General features: G+C 45.6%; 1 protein-coding gene across 1 annotated transcript in view; it reads left to right on the top strand.

Moving 5' to 3' along the window:
* VAV1 (vav guanine nucleotide exchange factor 1) overlaps positions 1–20210 on the top strand; it is a 409433-nt gene that overhangs the window by 283637 nt on the left and 105586 nt on the right. The window contains exons 15-17 of the mRNA XM_069230534.1: positions 14865–14974; positions 16385–16486; positions 18909–19000. Of these exons, the coding sequence (XP_069086635.1) occupies positions 14865–14974; positions 16385–16486; positions 18909–19000 (304 nt within the window). The remainder of the gene's footprint in view (positions 1–14864; positions 14975–16384; positions 16487–18908; positions 19001–20210) is intronic.

Below are 20210 nucleotides of genomic sequence, written 5' to 3'. Positions count from 1 at the left end.
TGGTGGCTGTGGGTATGCTTGATGTAGGTGGTGGGGGTGTCCAGGGAAGTGGTGACTGATGTTATATCTGTGGATGTATGTTGTTTGCTTGTGTGCCAATGTGTTTTGTGGTGGTTGTGTGTATGTTGCTCTTGTGTGTTGCGCTGGGTGCTTGCAGATCAGTCTGTGTGCTTGAGATAGGTAGGGTAATGGGGAATTTGGATTGGGAAGAAGGAGGTGGAGGGGGGGACGGAAGATGGGGGTGACTGGCTGCCGTCAGTGTGGAGGCCAGAGCCTGAAAAGATCTCTGTAGGCCAGACATTGCACCATGCATTAGTCTTTTGGAGTGCTGGAGTTGGGTTGCCAGTCCCTGGATGGCATACACAATGGCTATCTGACCCACATAGATACTTCTCAGGAGGTCAATAGTCTCCTCACTGAGGGCAGCAGTGGTAACAGAGGCTGGGGTCAGCGGGCACGCCAACTGGGTGGGGAGCAGCAGGAAGGGTGTTGATAGAACGGGGGTGGCAGACAAAGATGGTACAGTGGTATTCCCCTATGGGTCCACCACCACTAGGGAGTGTCCACTGGTTCTGATGATGAAGATGATGTTCCCGTCACCCCTGAGGCATTCTCCTCACCCTCTGGGAAACTGGGTCCCTCTTGACCCGAGGCCCTATGGCTAGATGCGTCCCCCCTCGGCTGTGCCCTGTCTCCATCTCTTTCCTGGGCTGATGCTGCAAATACAAAGAGAAATAGGGTCATCACATGTCCATGATCACACTTGAACAAGACCTCTGATTAGCAAACATTATCATGATGTCAAGTTGGCCCCAGCAACAAACTCCACCTAAATGGCCCATTCTTGTGTACTTGTGACATACCATATGCATGCATGCCATTTGAACTGTCAACAGTTGCCCACAGAGGAATCAGGATCTCAGACAACTACAATTGAATTTGTTCCCAGTATCCTTTGGACTAGAAGGAGACCTCATCACACTCAAAGCTTTGCCCCATGGAGCAGACCTCAGTTACCAGCTGTCAATCAATAGTAGGCCAGTACCAAGTCCATAACCCCAGATCCTACACAAGATCATGCACACATCAATCAATCAGTGTTTGTTAAGCAAAACTACTCACCTGTGAGGGTCTCAAGGTGCTGGGCGAGGGAAGGCGTGGAGCGTCCATCAGTGCAGTGGTTCTTCAATAGCCATGTCTTCAAATAGCCATGTCTTCAGCTCTTTTGTGAAATTGGGGGGGGGCGGGGTGTAGTCTGTCTGAGGTGGGGGCAGGAGGGTGTTCCAGGCTGTGGTGGCCAGTTAGGAGAATGAGTGTCCCCCTGTTCTTGTTTTTCTGATGCGGGGTACTTCGGCGAGAGAGAGCTGGGCTGAGCGTAGGGTCCTGTGGGGTACGTGGAAATTGAGTTGCCTGTTCAGGTAGGCTGGTCCGGTGTCATGGAGGGCTTTGTGTGCGTGGGTGAGGATCTTGAAGGTGATTCTTTTCTCTATGGGGAGCCAGTGTAGTGTGCGCAGGTGCTGGGAGATGTGAAAGTGTTGAGGTAGGTCGAGGACCAGTCTGGCGTCTGCGTTCTGGATGTTCTGTAGTTTGCGGGTGAGTTTCTTGTTGATTCTGGCGTAGAGCACGTTGCCGTAGTCCAGTCTGCTGGTAACGAGGGCGTGAGTGACGGTCTTTCTGTTTGCGAGGGAGATCCATTTGAATGTCTTGCGTAGGAGGTGGACGGTGCGGAATCAGGTGGATGCGACTGAGTTGATTTGGCAGTCCATGTTGAGTTTAGAGTCCAGGATTATTCTGAGGTTGCGGGCTTGGCTCATGGGGGTAGGCGGGCTTCTGAGGGTGGGGGCCACCAGGAGCCGTTCCATGTGTCGGGTTGAGGGCCTATGATGAGTACTTCAGTTTTGTCTGCATTGAGTTGTAGGCAGCTGCTATTCATCCAGTTGGTGACTGCTCTCATGCCTTTGCAGAAGTTGTGTCTGGCTGTGTTGGGTTCGTTGGATTGGGAGAGGATGAGTTGGGTGTCGTCAGCCTAGGAGACGATGTTGAGTCCATAGTTTCTGACGATGGTGGCTAGCGAGCCATGTAGATGTTAAACAGTGTGGGGCCAAGGGAGGATTCCTGGAGGACCCAGCAGGTGGTAGGTGTGGGGTCCGAGAGAAAGGGGGGAAGTCTTACTCGTTGAGTTCTGCCGGAGAGGAAAGATCTGATCCAGTCGAGGGCATTGTCTCTGATGCCGGCCTCGTATATTTGTCACATACATGATAGCCCAACAATAATAAATGATGTTCCAAAATCCTGCTGTATTGCTGACAAATGTACAATAGTCTGGAGAAGGTGACATGGAAATACTCATGTTACACTGGAAGCAGTTCCACAATGCACACGTCACCAAGTGATATTTGTCCCAATGAAGTCATGGAGGTAGTACTAATGTTGCTCGGGTAGGCCACACATGTGGCATGGAAATGGACACTGTAGGCATAATGTGCAATATGTCAGGGAGAGAGGTCCCCAAAATCAACAACACAATGAATCAGCAAGCCCCAGGGTAATCACCACTAATGTCTGGCACCCCTTACAATGGCATACTCCGAGTGAATCAGTAGACGCCATTAGTCCCCTGGATGTTGGTGAGGCCTAGAGTTTTGCAAGTACTTGTTGAAGGCCCTCAACATGTTGCTCAGTTGGAAGCTACATCATTGTCTATGTCATTTTCATACATACCCAGATGTCTGTGGATGAATGATTGTACCCAAACAGATGTGATTTCAGCAATGAACATTGAACATTGAGGAGTAGTGGTCTGTTTTTTTATTTGAATCTGTTTTACTGGATTTGAATTTTGTGGTTGAAAAAACAACAATAGGGTGTACATAATGGCACGTTCTAGTTAATAACGTCGTTGATATGATACATGCGTTTCAGTGGTCAGCATTGGGCACAACACAATAAGTAAGATGCAGTAGTTCACCGTCAGTGGCATTAATATTCTGCAGGTACAGTTAAATGCAATGCCCCTCTATGAGCAACTGCCACTTGTGTCATCAGATAACTGATCAATCATTTATATCATAACATAAGAAAAGAAAAAAACAACTAGCCAGTTCAGATTTAACATAATATCTACTAGGTGTAAAGGTGTGCGACTACATTAACTGTTAGTTATCAGCCTTTTTGATACATCTGTGGAGAGAATAGAGAGAAGTCCAAGGTTCTACTTCCTTTGATTTATTACATTGCCTGGTGTGCAGATTGGGACAGTATTGTCTTATATTATCTGACACTACACGCGTTGGCATGTTGTATATGGTTATGTGAGCATAGGTGAGAGCCCTCTCAGCCCTAATGTTTCGTTTATGGAAGCATCTGGTCCCTGCACTCTATTGTCTGTTAGAGGTGTAAGCAAATCTGCTACTATTGTGTCCCATTAGATTGCTATAGGGTATTTGCAGAGGCCCAGTGCATCTTCCTGGTGGATCGCTATGCTCTCCGCCTGTGCCCGTCTCTTCCACCTTCGAGTAATTAATTGTTTGGCTAGAATAAGTCCTAGATCTAGGAACCTGGAAGTGAGAGGGTTATGTTTAGTTTTGTGGAAAAAAGTCCCAATATGCATGTTTCCTATGTGTTAGTGATTGTGCAGCCCGTACAGTGCAGCAGCCGGGTCACCACCACTCCCCAGTAGCCTCGCAGGGTGGTGCAGGACCATAACATGTAAACTGTCAACATCCAGCAAGTGACATCGAGGGTAGTACACATCTGTTCTATAAAAAAACAGTTAATTTGTTGTGGTGTCAAATAAGCTTAGTGAATAATATAGTATTGGATGAGACGGAACCGAGCATTACAAGGCACCTTCAGTGGAATCTCTAGTATTCGTGTATGGTGTATGTTTTTTAGGCCTCTGAGTGTTCCCGTAGTCGTGTGAGTAGGGGGGCGTGTCTCAGAGATTCCGCTAGCCAATGCACCAGATGCCTTCATGCGCCAAGCACATGCAAATATTGTAGTGTCAGGTGTGTGGGAGGTTCGTGAGTTATGCCCCCACGATCCTGTCGTAGTGCACCAGTGAGAGAACGGTGTAAAAGGAAGCCGCCATGAGGTATGTTAGTGTCTTCCTGTAAGAAGTCATACACAAGTAGAATGTGGCTATCATATAGTTCACCGAGTGTATGGGTCCCAGCTGCATTCAAAGTGGCCAGATCTGTTGTTGGCGTGATGTGTACGCGGCGTTTCCCACCAGTGTCATCGGCGGTGCATAAGGGATCACTCCCTTGGTAAGGTAAAATCTCTTGCGATAACAGTGAATAACACTGTCTGCAGCAATGGGACCTCGGGTACAGCGTGCTTTGTGCATAGGTGAAATAAGTGGAGTAACTCGGGAAGTGCCCATGCCGGGGCTAGGGTGACCATGTCCGCCAGACTTCAGCCGGCAAACCAATGCAATACCCACTGTAACACATGGTAGTAGAGTTCAAAGTTAAGAAGCGCCAGCCCGTCCTGATCAGTGGCTCTGTGAAGCTTAGTGAGTGCTACCCGGTAACAAATTGAGGAGTAGTGGTCTGTTGGATAGAATTTAAACCCACTACAACAATCAGTACTTGATTGATCACTGTACACAGCCATATGTCGTCCCTGGAGAGCAAGTTTTTGTGGGTTGTACCCAGTTGTGTCGTAGGTCCCTGGGCCAATAGGCAAGGCACATCTATATTCAACACATGACATGTCTACACATACAGTCACTCATCTACTGTGTTACACATGGCTCATCCCTAATCATCTGGGGGAGCTGTCAGAATCTAACATATTTACTTGGCAATGTGACAGGCAGGAATATGCCCTGTACTCACCCCCTTGTGGCTGTTGTGCTGTCCTCAAATGCCCATCAAGGTCTGGGTAGGACACCGCCAGAATGCGGGCCATTAGAGGGTCATGGTCCAACAGGCACCCCTCCACGTTGGGAGGGAAGCCCCAGCTAGACCTCAGTGATTTTCCGAGCCCAACGTCTCAGGTCCTCCCACCTTTTCCTGCAGTGGACACTCTGCCGGCTGTGGACCACCAGGGTCTGCACCTTCTTGGTGATGGCTGTCCGTAGGTCCTTCTTTGGATGGGTGTTGACCTGCATGGATGCAAAAGAGAAATCAAGAGATTATAATCACAGGTTTCATCACAAATGTTTGAGTCACATACATGTGAGTAATATCAAGCTAGGACTTTTCTATTTGCCAATACTCCCCTAGTGTGAAACACATAAGCCAATAAGTACAGGGACTATAGACATATGTATTTCAATTTGTAGACTAACCCACTACCTTGCTCATGGCCTACAGTGACTAAGCAAGCTTAGTGACATCAGGTAGCCCGTACTCTAGCAACATGTACTGTGATGTGAGCCACTGTGAAACACTACAAACCTATGTGGCTTCCGAAGGGTAAAGTGTTCAGGCATGAATGGACCAATATATTCACACTCTGTGAGAATGACTCACGGCATGCGGTACCTACAGGCAACTGCCAGAGTACAAACGTCATCATTGCACGAGTATCAATGAAGGTACTAGCATGGTGGGTTCAGAAAGTGTCTTCCTTGTGAATGTGTGGACATGTAGCTTAACAAATGCAGACTCATGCCACTTTAGGGGGTGAGGTTCTGTGTTATGTACCTGTACCTCAGAACACTCCTTTGGACATATGTGTGCATCCTACTGAGATGGGGTCCAACAATCAATGGCATGTATTGTACAGTTTCTGCTATGTGACCAAGCTACTGAGTCACATATGGCCTCTGAGGAATCAACACAATGTCCCCACTATGGGACTGTCACTTATGCATTATGCCTGTACAGGACAAATATGACCTGGTGAACGTGACTACAGAGCTGTGGCAGTAGGGAACGTGTCCTGAGTCTAAGACACCCATTGGCAATGATGCTAAAGGCGCATATGGACTAATTTAATGATTTACCTCTGAACCCATTTCTAATTTAGTCAAAGGAATGAGGCATTAAAGGCAGGTTTTGCCACTAGAGCCTCAGATTGGCCACATGACAGGATCTGCTGGGTTACAAAGAGTAGGCACAGTGCTACAGTTGCATAGCCTTAGTGACTCTACCACAACCTAGACTAGGTCCCATACTGGGAGATATGTGTGACAGGCCCTGGTCTCTGCAGGCTGAGCTGACAGAACCTACATGACACTCCATTACCATGCATAACAGTACATAATGTAGCCAACAGCAATTTGGTATGTGTGTGTGGCAATCTAAAGGGCAGAGTGACTCATGATATGTCTTCCAGATAACAGTTTAGCAAGGGCAGATGTGGTATGAAGAACTATAGCTCTCTACACATTGCTCACATGACCCTCAGCTGACTCATACAACATGCATACACAGCTCATGCTGTTATGCACATACATGTTGCCTGACATTTACAACAATCATGAGGAAAGTGATGTCAATGGCTGGCAGTAATATCTCCTTACCTAGTTATGTGCATCCAACACAGGGAGGATCTAGGACCCCAAAAACCTCACACAGCACAGTGTGACTGAACTTAACATATGGCACTGACTACCAGTATCTGTATATTGTCCATCCCATTGATGGCACACAGACTGCAACAACAAGCACATGAGTATTCTAACTGGCTCACATGGGCACATTCTAGCCTGTGAGGAGAGAGAGGATGGTGAAGTATAGAAAAAATTGTGCACCTAAGGTACTTACCTGCTCATCTGGTGAGCATTAGAGCTGTCTATACAGGGGTAAGACCTCAGTCACCAGCCTCTCCAACTCCTCTGGTGAGACTGCAGGGGCCCTATCACCTGCTGGACATGGCATGATTGCTCCCAGAGGTGGCACACAGCAGCTCAGGTCATGGAGGTTTTGCTGTCAGCAGTGTCAGGAGTCAAGAGCGTAAATCTGCAGAACATGGTGGTCACGTCCCCAGCATACTGGTTTGTCACAACTAGCAGCCACAGCCATTGGCCCACGACCACCTCTGGCAACGTTAGCCTATGGCTGTGTCTGCCGCGGTTGCAACCGCCTACTTACCATGAGGACTTCCGCCGGCGGTCGCAGGAGGTTCCTAATGTCCAGTGGAGTAGGTTGGGTAGCTGCCATTTTGGCAGCCTAAAAAACTGTATTTGGATTTATAAACTGCGTCACACCTGCAAAAAAGGATTTTTAATCTTGCAACCATGCTTATCCTGTCTTGTCATGTAGGTCCTACTATTCAAACACCAATGAAGTATGCGGCAGGGCACAGATGGCATTTAACAGTGGGGCACAGTCGACCACTAGCAACGGTCATTTTGGCAGTAGGAATATCCCGTCACATTTCGGGGGCAATTGTGTTGCACATCTTTGAGTTTGGTCCATATATATGTTGTGGACATGTGTGGAAAACCATGGGGGTCACATGTGACCCTTGTGTTATTTGCATGTGTTATGTGTACTGGTTGCCATATATATCGGTTCAGAAAAGCCTTGTCACATGATTTCAGTGACATGCATCATGTATGTTGCTGTGGACACACTGACTAATGTTAGAAATCATGTCTTGTCAAACATAGGTATCCAGGGAGAGGAAGGATGCAACAACCTCATGTCTCCCGTCCACTGCCAGACCTTCAGACCATGGAGCACCGCCACATAATAGCATACTATCATCTGGATAGGAAAACAATAGTGGACTTATGTTGTCAGTTGGAGCCGGAGCTGATGCCAGCTATTAGTTATCTGTCAAGCATATCACCCATTGTATTCATGGCAGTATTGCACTTCCTAGCCACATGGTCCTTCCAACATACAGTGCCCATATCTGCTGGTATATTCAGTGTGGTGTTGAAGGATGTCCTTTCAGCAGTGTTGAAACTCCTGGACAGCTATATCCGTTTTCCCCAATGTGAGGATTTAGCCCAAGTGAAGGCTGACTTCTATGGTTTTGCACGCATCCCACATGTGGTGGGGTCCATTGATTGCACACACGTTGGCTTGGTCCCACCGGAGGCCAACGAACAAGTATATCTCAACAGAAAGAACTTCCATTCCATCAACGTACAAGTTGTCTGTTAGGCGTATCTCTACATTTCACATGTCTGTGCCTGTTATCCCGGTTCACTGCATGATTCCTTCATAATGTAGAACAGCACCGTACCCCAGCTGATGTTACAACTGTACCCAGAGAGGGCCTGGCTGGTTGGTAAGTCACATCTGTCCTGTTAGAGAGTGTGCAATGCCTGGTGCTACAATCATGAAGTGAATGACTAATAGTTGCACATATGTCCCATTACTGAACAGGGGACTCCGCATAGCCGAACCATCCTTGGTTGTTGATGGCACTAAGGAATCCAACTACGCCAGGGTAAGTCCACTTCATTGAGGCCTATGGAAGAACACCACAGATAGTGGAGCGAGCTTTTGGGCTCCTGAAGGCCAGATTTGGTGTCGCAAAGGACTGGTGGAGCCCTCCTCTACTCACCCGGAAGAGTGTGCTAGATCACTGTGGCATGCTGCATGCTCAACAACATTGCCCTAAGGAGGAATATCCCATACATCCCAGAGGAGGGGGAGCCAGCATTGCTACCGGGTGAGTATCCTGAAATGCCAAATGAGGATGACAGTGGGGAAAAGGAAGGAGCTGACTTGCGGGAAGATCTCATCATTAGCTACTTTTCATGGGTGTATGTCATGTGATGTAATGACTGTGACTGTACAATGTACAGTAATTGTGAGAATGTGTGGAGTTGAGTGTTTTCACATCAAGTAGGGAGCTGATAGTCTGCCGTATTCAGCCAAAGGCTGCTTGAAGAGCTAGCCTTTGACATAGCCCCACCTTAATGGTGTCGCTTTGTTTGTGTTGGTTTCCTTGCAATGTAATTACATTTCCTGTAGATTGCTATGTGATTTTTGTGATAGGTATGTTTTCAAGCCTATACTCTTCGTTTTGTCTTTGTACTGGTACCTTCACCATGACATCCTCATGTGGGCATGTCAGAGTTGTGACCTTGGGAGGAATCTGATGCTGTTCTGACATACAAGGTGGACATGGATTGCTCCAAGTAATTTAGGTCACAGCTTTGGGGTGTATGAAATCTGTGCCAAGGCAGCATGCACAATGTTTGCGTGGAAAGTCAGAAGTGCACATTGGACTTGTTTTGTGTTCTGTGGTGGGCTGATAGCATTATTTGTGTCATCATGTGGGCATGAAATATGTAGTCATCGTTTGCGACAAAGTAATTCACCTTTCACACTGGCTAAACACTGTTCTTGTATGATGTGTATGTAGCTGTAGATATGTTTCATCATCGCAGGCCAAAGTGCCTGTGTCACAACACTGACATATGTTTTTGTCATACCACCAGATGCATGGGCATTGGATTATGATGGCCCTGTGATCAGGGACTGTTGTACTGGCCTCTGTCTGCATCTTGGATTATGTGATGTTGGATTACTTTGGCGTGGTATGTGATAAGGCTCAAGCTGCTGGCATCATCCACTTTAATGTTTGCCTATTCTACAGTTCAATGTCTGACAAATCCCTCCCTTCTGTGGACTGGGCGGCTTTACCCTGCAATATGTACTGTGACTCAGTATGAGTCACACATTCTTATGTCACAAAGGTCCATACATATGGACAGACTGTGTGCTGTACTCTTAAGCAGAATGTTTGGTGTGACCAGACACTTGTATATATGTTTTTTTGTGTAATGGTTGTAATCCTGAGCAGGACACTATGTACCTGTAACATATCCTTCCTTGCACAAGTAACTTCTGTCTTCATCATATGGTTCATATGGTCTTATATCTCTACATAGCAAAATGTTGAAATTAAGCAAGCAGACAATGAGTTTCTAATGGGTGAATTTATTTCAGCGTTGATGCAGTAAACAGAATTTTGACAGAAAAGACGGAAAATAATAACGTGAAGGTGTCAGTCATGGTGAATCAAAATATTCGAGTAGATGCCACACCATTGGGAGTCCAAAGGCCAGAGTACTTCTCCCATTGGAACGAGTGGGTAGTTCAGGATCAGTCAACAGAGTGAATGTGTGGCACACAAAGGTGGTCCTTTAGAAAGGGGTCACTTGCTGGCAGTGGTGGGTGTCTTGCCATCCGCACCTTCTCTTCGCCAGACGTCCCCACTTGCGTGGTGAGTGGGGTGGGGGATCTGCTGCTACAGAGGTAGGGGTCTCTGGGGCTTGTTCCTCTGGCAGGGCCTCTCTTCCAGTGGCTGGCACCGATGAAGACGGGCCTGGTGCTGATGCAAGCTGACAGATTAAACCCAGATCTGTGACTGGGGGTGAATGTTTGATTTGGTCTGCATTCCGTCCATCAGCTGTTCTTTATGCAAGATGGTGGACACTGCACTCAGACTACAGGTGGGGTGACTAATGGTTGCCTGTGATGTAGAGGGAACTGGTCTAGGAGGTGTTGATGTGGCCACAGTGAGACTCACTGTTGGTGCCTGACCAGGTTGCCCAGATGGGCCAGAACCGTCCTCCACGTCCAGACAACCAGGAGGGTCTTTACTGAGGGCTTCATCCAGGGGGGTAGTGGCAGTCTCTTCTGTTGCCTCTGTGTTCCCAGTGGCAGCTTAACCTTTGATGTGAAAGATACAATGTTCCTGGTTATATTGTGACATCTACCTCCAATAATTTATTGTTACATTAACCATAGACCTTGTACAAAGTTATTTTGCAGTTAATCTCATTGTGGCAAGTAGCCATGATATTGGTTGTATTGACCTGACATTTGTGAAGCATGCCAATCCCATCTAAGTCAAGCAGCTGCCACATGTGCAGATCATTAGCCATTGGTAGGATGGCCTGAGATGCCATCTTGCCACTAGTGCAGGCAAAACATTGGCACTGCAAGATATGTTTGACTGTTATGCAGGGAGACCCAGGACTATTTTGTATATGTGACTGGAGTCATCATGTGCCTAGTGCAATGTGAATGTGTCTGATGCCAATACCATTCTGGTGATGCACCTTGTGGTCTTTGGAATCATTATTTTACACAATGGGTAAGCTGTCCTTGCTGTCCTCAATAGTTTAATCTTGGGTTAGTTGGTCAAGATAGAGCTAGGTGGCCAGACACTACTCCTGGGTCCCTCCCAGGTGAGTAAACTTCAATTGAGAGTTAGCTATTTTGGTGTTTGGAGTTTCTGAAACAGTGTCTCCTGGGAGTTGTAGTCATGTAACTCTCCATACTACACACGATTGACAAATGGTATCCTCCCAGATGAGTAAACTTCAATTGAGAGTTAATTAATAGATTTGGGCAAGTGAACATTCTTTTTGTGGTTTGAGTTAGAGACACAGGGCTTATTGGGCTTAGCATTCCGGTCATTCCCACTGCTTCCAACCACCGCACAAATGTTATCCTCCCAGATGAGTAAACTTCATCGGAGAGTTAAGACACATGAATATTTGGACATGAGAACACTGGGCTTGTGTTTGGAGTTGGAGAGACAGGGCCTCCTGGCCTTAGCAGTCATGTCACTCCCTCTACATCATACACTTGATAAATGTCGTCCCCACTGGTGAGTACACCTCATTTGTTAGTTTTGAAAGAAGGGTATTTGGAGAACTGAACATTGGGCTGGTGTTTTGAGTTAGTGAAACAGTGTCTCCCGGCCTTATCAGTCATGTAACTCCCGGTACTATACACATTACTCATATATCATCCTCCCAGGTGAGTACACTTTAATAAAGAGTTAAGACACAGGGATCACTTGAGGAGAGAGCACTGGGCTGGTGTTTGGAGTAACAGAAACAGGGCCTGCTGGGAGTTACAGTCAGGTCACTCTCACTACTCCCCAATACTTCACAAATGCTATCCCCACAGGTGAGTAAACTTCATTTGGAGTCAAACAGGGGTCTTTGGACAAGAAAACACTGGGCTGCTGTTTGGAGTTACAGAAAGAAGGCCTCCTGCCTTAGCAGTCATGTCTGTCCCTGTACTACACACACTATAAAATGTTATCCCTCCAGATGAGTACACTTCATTTGTGAGTTACCAAACAGGAGTCTTTGGAGAAGAAGAACCTGAGCTGGTGAGTGAAGTAACAGTGATGGACCCTCCTGGTCTTAGCAGTCATGTCAGTCCCTCTGCTACGCACACTATGCAAATATTATCCTCCCAGTGGAGTAAACTTGCACTGAGGTTTTCCAAACGGGTCTATTGGTGAATAAACACAGTTCTGGTGTTTTGAGTTGCTGAAACAATGCCTCCTATGAGTTGCAGTCAGGTTATTCCATCTAGTTGACACACTTTTCCAATGTTCTCCTCCCAGGTGAGTAAACTTCATTTGTGACTTGACAAACTGGGGTAGGTGGGCAAGTGATCACTCTGCTGGAGTTTGGAATTACGGATACAGGGCCTGCGGGGGTTGCAGTCATGTCACTCTCTCTAGTAAACACACTACACAAATATCCCCTGAGGTGAGTACACTTCATGTGGGAGTTACCGAACAGGAGTCTTTGGAGAAAAGAACACTAGTCTGGTGGATGGAGTGACAGTAGCACAGCCTCCTGTGAGTCACAGTCATATAACCCCCTGTACTACACACACTTTACAAATGTTGTCCTCTCAGGTGGGTACACTTCAATTGAGAGTTACCAAACAAGGGTATTTGGACAAGAGAACACTGGGCTGGCGGTTGGTTCTGCAGACAGAGGACCTTCCTGGCCTTAGTAGTCATGTCACCCCCTCTACTTCCCACATTTGACAAATGGTATCATCCCAGATGTGTAAACTTAATGGCCTAGTTGCTAAACAGTGGTCTTTAGACATGTACACACACTTGACCAATGTTCTCCCCCCAAGTGAGTACACTTCATTTGAGAGTTCACTAACAGATGTATTTTAACATGTGACCACTGTGCTACTGTTTTTTAGTTACAGGACTAGTGCCTTCTTGGAGCTGTAGTCATGTCAGTGCCTGTACTACACACACTTGACAAATGTTATAACTCCAGGTGTGTAGCCTTAAATTGATAGGTACCCAAGAGGGGTATTTAGAGAAGTGACTACTGGTCTGATATTCGGAGTTATAGAAAAGTGCCTGCTGGGAGTTGTAGTCATGTCAGTGCCTGTACTACACACACTATAAAAAAGTAATCTCCCCAAGTGAGTACACGTCAAATGTGAGTTGCCAAATCGAGGTATTTGTACTGGTGGACACTGGGGTGGTGAGTGGAGTGACAGTAAAAGTGGCAAAAGGTGAGCTGTGAGCATGCATGACATGACATTTTGGTGACATGTTTAGTGTTGTACCTTACCAGACTCCACTCCTCCAAGTTTTCCTGTCAAGCCCTCAGGATGCAGGATGGCCAAGACCTCCTCCTCCCAGGGAAAGAGATGTAATAGCGCACTGGAAGGGCCACTACCAGTCTTCTTGGCATGCAGCTGGTGCCTGGAGACCAGGGAACGGACCTTGCCCCTTAGTTCATTCCACCTCTTCCTAATGTCCTCCCTTGTGCGCAGAGTGGTGCCTACAGCATAGACTCTATTGACATTCCTGCCCCACATTTAAATTTTGGCTCTGCTCCTATGATTTCATCTACCATGAAACTTAACTCATCTTCTGAGAAACAGGATTTTTTTAAACGTGTCATGGTGGGAAAAAAATGGGTGACTGTGACTCACTAAAGAGGGGAAGTGCCAAAAGGTGTGACTGGACAAAAGTGTGTGCAGGGTGTTGTATACGATGGTGAATAAAAGTGGTGCCTAGTAGCTGTACTGTGTGGAAAATAATTTGCTCTGGCTTCTGTGTGTTGCAGTATAAATACAAAGTATTGTAGTGTGTGAAGGGGTGTATTTTATAGGTTTGTGCAGTGTAGCAATGTGTCAGCTGTGTTTTCAAATTCATCCAATGTGCAGTTGCGTATTATTTTGGCAGAATGCTGTGGTTCGGTCTGCTATTGGTTGGCCACCTTGGGGGTCCGCCATGGCGACTGTGTAATACAGTCCGTGATTGGCCGCGGTGCTGCCAGTGCTGGAGTTTGGACTGCCTATTTCTAGCCCTCCATGCCGCTGGCAGTCTGCCTTTCTTGGTTGGCGGTCAGCAGTCAGCGGTTGTGCCTGTATGACTCTTAAAAGGGCAGTCTGAAATACAGCCAACATGGCAGTCTTTTCTGGACTGCCAACATGGGGGTCTGGCGGTCTGACCGGCAAACTCGTAATGAGGACCTAAGTCAGTAGTATATCAATCTTCTCAAATGCTTTTCTCAAATTAAGTTTTTTTTTTTTTTAAACCTTTGTTTTGTACTTTTTATTTCTGTTTTTTGTGACTGTAACCATCATTTGAGTCCCGGGAGAAGCGATTGGTTATCACAAAACATGTGTTGGCTAGAATATATATGGAATAGAAGGCTATTTTACAAACATCAGATTAACATCAAAATTGTGTCACTCTCCCTTCTTTTGAATAATGTGAATAGACGGTCCTCATTGTGGTGCTTAATGGTCCACCACCGAAGCGCGTGTAAGTAGAGTGTGCACACTGAGGCACAGGGGTAAAACCAGGAACGAAGGTAGACTCACTTGTCATAATAGTGACACCTTGAAAGAAGTACGACTAGCCCTCGGGGTCAGTTGCTCCTGCAGAGCACCAATTCTGGATTACTGTAGCCAAGGGCCCTAGTCACATAGTAGTCAGAAAGGGAGTACCTTAAGCTGAGACCTAAAGTCAACACATTTCAGCCAAGAATTAATGGGCAGGAGAGTACTCTTTCTTTTCAGAAAGAAACACTCCTGTGAAAGCTTGCAATCTATCACAGGGCATGTTGAACAGAAGGATATAGTCAAACTAGTTATGAAAGGACTTTTTTCTTGGTTAACATCTCTTCTTTCTTTTCCCAGTGGTCTCACATGTTCCTTCTGATCGAGAGTCATGGTAGCCAAGGCTATGAACTGTTCTTCAAAACCAGAGAATTAAAGAAGAAATGGATGGAACAATTTGAGATGGCACTGTAAGTCCCTGCAAGGGTGTGATTTACATCCTCTCACAGTATGGGGTGGGTGGTGCGGAACTGGCATATTGGGTTCTTTATTGTGGTAAGAGTATAGCATGTGTTGCTGACAGTTAGAGGGTGACACCAACGGAGCACTTGAGTGCCTTTACAGCTTTCAAAGATTCACATGCTTAGATCAAGCAGCTGTATTTAAGATCTTAGGGCCCAGTTTAAAGTGAGATGGACAGGTTACTCCACCGCAAATGTTACGGATATCGTGTCCATCAAATATAAGTGCTTTAGGATATAATGCATGTGTAATTAGGCAGCCGAGATATCCGTCACATTTGTGACAGAGTAACCCATCCACCAAATTCTAAATCAGGCCCAAATTAGAGTTGAGTTCACCTCATTGTATAGGCAACAGTGCTGCTAGTTTGATGGAGAGCCATCTTAGCTCAGCCTTTCTATCACACGTCAAGAGGAAGGGAATTCCTGATAGAACTCTGCTCTGTCTAGCACTTAGGACTCATACCCACTGCTTTCTACCATTCTTTGTAACATGATATAGATAAGACCATTTTGCTACTCTCACGTTCTCACTGGTCGGTGCCCATGTTCATATGCATTCCCTGGGCTGTTGCAAGATTGAACAATTTCAGTGCCCTTAATGTGCTGGCATGGTATCTGTATCATGTATCGTGCCTCCGCCCTTCTACTTTAATGAGACCATCCAGTGAATGATTACACATTTGGTTTTATAACAAAAGCAGACATCATCAAATTAGGGGACATTCTGGGAATCACCTCATCAAAGGCACATTTAGAAATCTAATCCTCAACCAGACATCATTAAACAAAGACACATCCTGCAATGGTAATCCCACCAGACAGCAGAAAGCATTTTCGCATTCTGCAATACAAAACTAATTCATACACTATCAAACAAAGGCACATTATTTACTACAAAAACATTCAAATACCAGCAAACACAAGGGCAATGTGGAATCAAGACCTCGTCAAGGCACCATCAAACAGAGGCACACCTTGGAATTCAAAACACAACCATATGCCATAAACAAAGGGCCAATCAGAGTATCCAAAACCCACCCAAGCATTATCAAGCAGATAACATTCTTAAATCCAGAATCTGCTGAGAAACTTTAAAACAAATGGACATTCTGGTATTGAAAATCCATCCAGGCACCATAAAGCAAATGAACGATCTGGAAACCGGAACCAACCTCCAACAAATGCACATTCTGGAATCTAAAAGCCCTCTACAGTTCATCGAGCATGGGAGCATTGTGGAATGAAAAATATACCCAGACCTCACCAAACAAAAAAATATTCTATGCTACAATACCAGCACACGCACCATCAAACAATATGTTACATGAACATGAGCTCTCTTTTCTTTTCCTTCAGATCAAATATTTACCCAGATAATGCGACTTCCAATGCACACGACTTCCAGATGTACTCTTTTGAAGAAACTGCTTGCTGCAAGTCCTGTCAAATGCTTCTAAGGTAAGTGCAGAACCCCACGTTCTTAGGGAAGGGTGTTCACTCGTTTCCAAAGCTCCAAGTTTATTAATTCCTAAACAACTTTGTATTGCATTGTATTGTATTGCGGCATTTACATAGCGCTTACTATGCCTATGTGGGGCACAGAAGTGCTTACCCATATGGGCAGTAAGCTACTCCATGTAGGGTGTGTGGCTGGTGGAGTGTTGTGTCTGTTTTGTCTTTTGTGACCCTGTGTGGGAAGTGTTTCCACGTAATACATGATGACCACCCAGGTGTGGTTATTGCGTTATGGAAGGCAGGATGCAGCACTATGGTAGATGATGAGGTGTAAGAAATAAACATGTAGTTTATGGTTTTCGGTATGTTGGCAGCTTTGAACTGCACTGAAAGTCCTTTTACAATATTTCTTATGATTATGAATAATTATAGTCTACTTAACTGGTTACTGCACTAAGTAGTCGAACCTGAAATGTTGTTTATTGTTGTGGCCCAGAGCTGGCATGGATGAGAGAAAAAAACTTAGGGAGATCAGCTGGGAAGGGTATTGTTACTACCATCTCATATCTGGGTGGCATTGTGAGATGTAAAGAAGCAGTCATGGTGTACAGCTATTCGGGACCTGCAGTTGTGGACTAGACAAAAGTCTTCCAGTTGACCAGCACCATCTGACAGATCTCTTCAGTTATTCCATGCCTTTTCATTTGGTGATGGTTGGTTGATTGCCTGGTACAAAACTGTTGGTCTACAAGCCCTGAAGCAGATATGTGTTATGTGAGTGTAAGAAGTGTAAGTTACAGTTGTCTGCCGACCATTTAGTGTTATGATATAAGTATTGGTGTGGGCCAGAGATTTTGTTATATATGAATTGATATAGCTGTATAATATCGAGGAGAATCATAGGTCAGTTCTTTTTACCTTATCTGCATATAGATAGTAGTTTGCTGGTTGTTTTGGTACCTGTTTGTGGGTTGTAAGCTAATAGTGAGATTCAAGATGTGATTATCTTCATGGGTCCTGTCAACATGTTGATGTTGTTGTATTGGAAATAGCCATTTTTCAACTGCCTTCTGAAGTGAATATGGTCATGGAGGCTTTGAATACTGCCTGGTAGTGAGTTCCAGAGCATGGCAGCTTGTACTGAGAAAGCAGTACCTCCTGCGGATTTGTCAAGGTAAGGTGGTATGATGATAAGTGGTGCAATTCTGGAGTGCAGTGTCCTATCTTGTTTGTATTGCTTGAATTTAACTTGTAGGTATAGTGTTGCTTTTTCTTTGGAGGCTCTATAGACAATGAAGAGTGCCTTGTACTAGCTACATGTGGCCAGTGGAGTGATTGCAAGACTGGAGTCATGCACTCTCTTGGGGAAAGTCAACGACCAATCTTGTGGCAGCTTCTTGGATCAGTTGTACTTTGAGTAAAACAACTGTGGGTGCACTATCGTACAGGCTGCAAGCGTCTTTAGTCCAGTTTGTAATATGAGCAAAAAACTCAGAAGTTAACTGCTATCCTTCCCTGTGAGGCCCGCTTTAAACTCTGTAAACAAGAGTTCTTGTAACATCTCCCTTTAGTGCAAAGTCCCCTCCTGCTCTGACTTGCATCTCCCTCATGCGCAGAGTACCTGTAAAGTATTTCTCTGACACCGCAACCAATCTTTGGCAGTTTCTCTGATATTCCCCTTTCATGCAGTATTCCTAATATCACTTTATCAAGCAATGTTTATGTATCACTCCCTTGTGTAGAGTCCCCATAATATTTCCTCTTGTGCCAGGTTCCTTTAAAGTCTCCCACTTCTAGTAAGTTTGTCTAATATGTTTCTTTTGTGCAGAATTCCCTTAACGTCTCCCTCTTACACTGGAGTCCGGCATTCTCTCTTGTGCCATCACCTATCGCTCTTGTGTGGAGGACCTGTAACATCTCCCTCTTTTGCAGTTCTCCTGTAATATATTCTGTGCAGAGTTACTGTAATATCTAATTCTTGTACAGAGTTCCTGTCACCTCTCTCTTGTACAGAATTGCCATTTCCGCTTGGACAGAGTTAATTTGATGTCTTATCTGTGCAAAGCTCTTATATTGTCACTTCCTTACGCAGAAACCCTCTAACGTCGTCTTCTTGAGCACACTTTGTGTTACGTCTCCCTCTTGCAGAGTAAAGTATCCCTTTTGTGTAGAATTCCTGTATTGTCCCCTCTTCTACAGAGTTCCTGCAGTGTCTCCCTCTTGCTCAAAGTAACATATCTCTTGTGCATAGTTCTTCCAATGTGCTCCTATTGTGCAGAGCTTTTTTCACTCTCTTGTGAAGAATTCCTTTAATGCCTTCCTCTTCTGCAGAGTCCCTATGATGTCGTCTTTTGCAGAGCTCCTGTATTATTACTTTCCTGTTTGTGCAGAAACATGTAATGTCTCACTTTTATCACCCTCCCAGGGGGGTTTTCTTCCAGGGGTATCGATGCACTCGATGTAAGTCACCAGCTCATAAGGAATGTCTAGGAAGAGTTCCAGCATGTGGACAGAAAGGTGGGTCCTCATTAAGGGACAAGGTGGGTGGTGCCTGGGATGGGGGAGTTCAGAGCCTGCTTAATGAGGAGGGGTACAGTGCCTTCTATGGAGTGCGGGAATAACAGCTAAATTCCTAACCACCAGAAGGGTCGGCTCCCCATATCTACTTATGTACTATAACTGTGCCCTGGAGTCAGACTGTGTGGGCTTCTCAGCAAGCACTAGAGGGGACTCGAGTCTGCTCTGCCTCTGTTATACCGTGCTCTAGGAGAGAGGCTTGAAGTAGCACGAGGCCTTTGTATTTCTTTTATACCATGCTCTAAATATGGACTTGTAGACAGTGCTTTTCTGTCTCTGTTGTACCACTTGGTGGAGGCAGATCAGAGGGAACATCTGCATGTGTTGTGCCCTGTGGTAGAGGCACTCCTGACAAGTCCTGAATCATTTAGGCCGCTATCTTGCTCAATGACGTCAGAGTGGACTCCATGAATCTCTTGACTGTTTGAACACTGGATTTGTGCCGCGGGGATTGTAGCGGAGAAAAACAATTGAGCCATGCTTCTTCTGTCTGTTTTTTGTGGTGTGGGCTCCTGCTTAGGTTTGTAGTTTGTTGTTTTGGTGTGGCCATCTTTTTGAACATCAAAGATCCCTGCATGATGCTACGCATGTGCACCTCTGCCCTGATTTACCCAAGGATCAAGCCTTTGAATATTTTTCTTTTGTCTCACCACACACGACCATCATCTATGCACAGTGAGGGCTTAATGTAACATTGCTTGTGACCTAGAGCAGGACTTTGTAGTCAGAAAGGCACACTTTCTGCAGACTCATTAATTCGAGTGACTACTTTCTGCTCACTGTGGTACTGAGGTCTGTTACTGGTAGCAAGGCGTATGTCCATATAGCAGGACAGTATTTCTTACCTGTAACCTCTGTAGGTAGAGTTGCTTGTTACCCCATCTAAACAAGAATTCCAGTCCCCTGGAATTGGTGCAGGGGACGGGACTTCATGCTTTGGCGCATGAAGTTGTGTGCGGATGTCAGCTGTGTGTGTGTATAAATATAGTGTTTGTAGCAAAATGAGTAAATAGTACTTGTGTGTGTGTGTCATGGTTGTCTGTGGACATAGCTGATTCCATTTAGAATTTCCTCTGTGGTGATAGTGTACAGAATTGAGGGTAAAGGTAGCCTGCAAGAAGAGCAATGTGTATTGCTGGGATGTTTCAAT

This window comes from Pleurodeles waltl, chromosome 4_2 (genome assembly GCF_031143425.1).
Source record: "Pleurodeles waltl isolate 20211129_DDA chromosome 4_2, aPleWal1.hap1.20221129, whole genome shotgun sequence".
Taxonomy (NCBI): Eukaryota; Metazoa; Chordata; class Amphibia; order Caudata; family Salamandridae; genus Pleurodeles; species Pleurodeles waltl.
The sequence above is the reverse complement of the archived record's forward strand: the minus strand, read 5'-3'. Positions and strand labels throughout refer to the sequence as shown.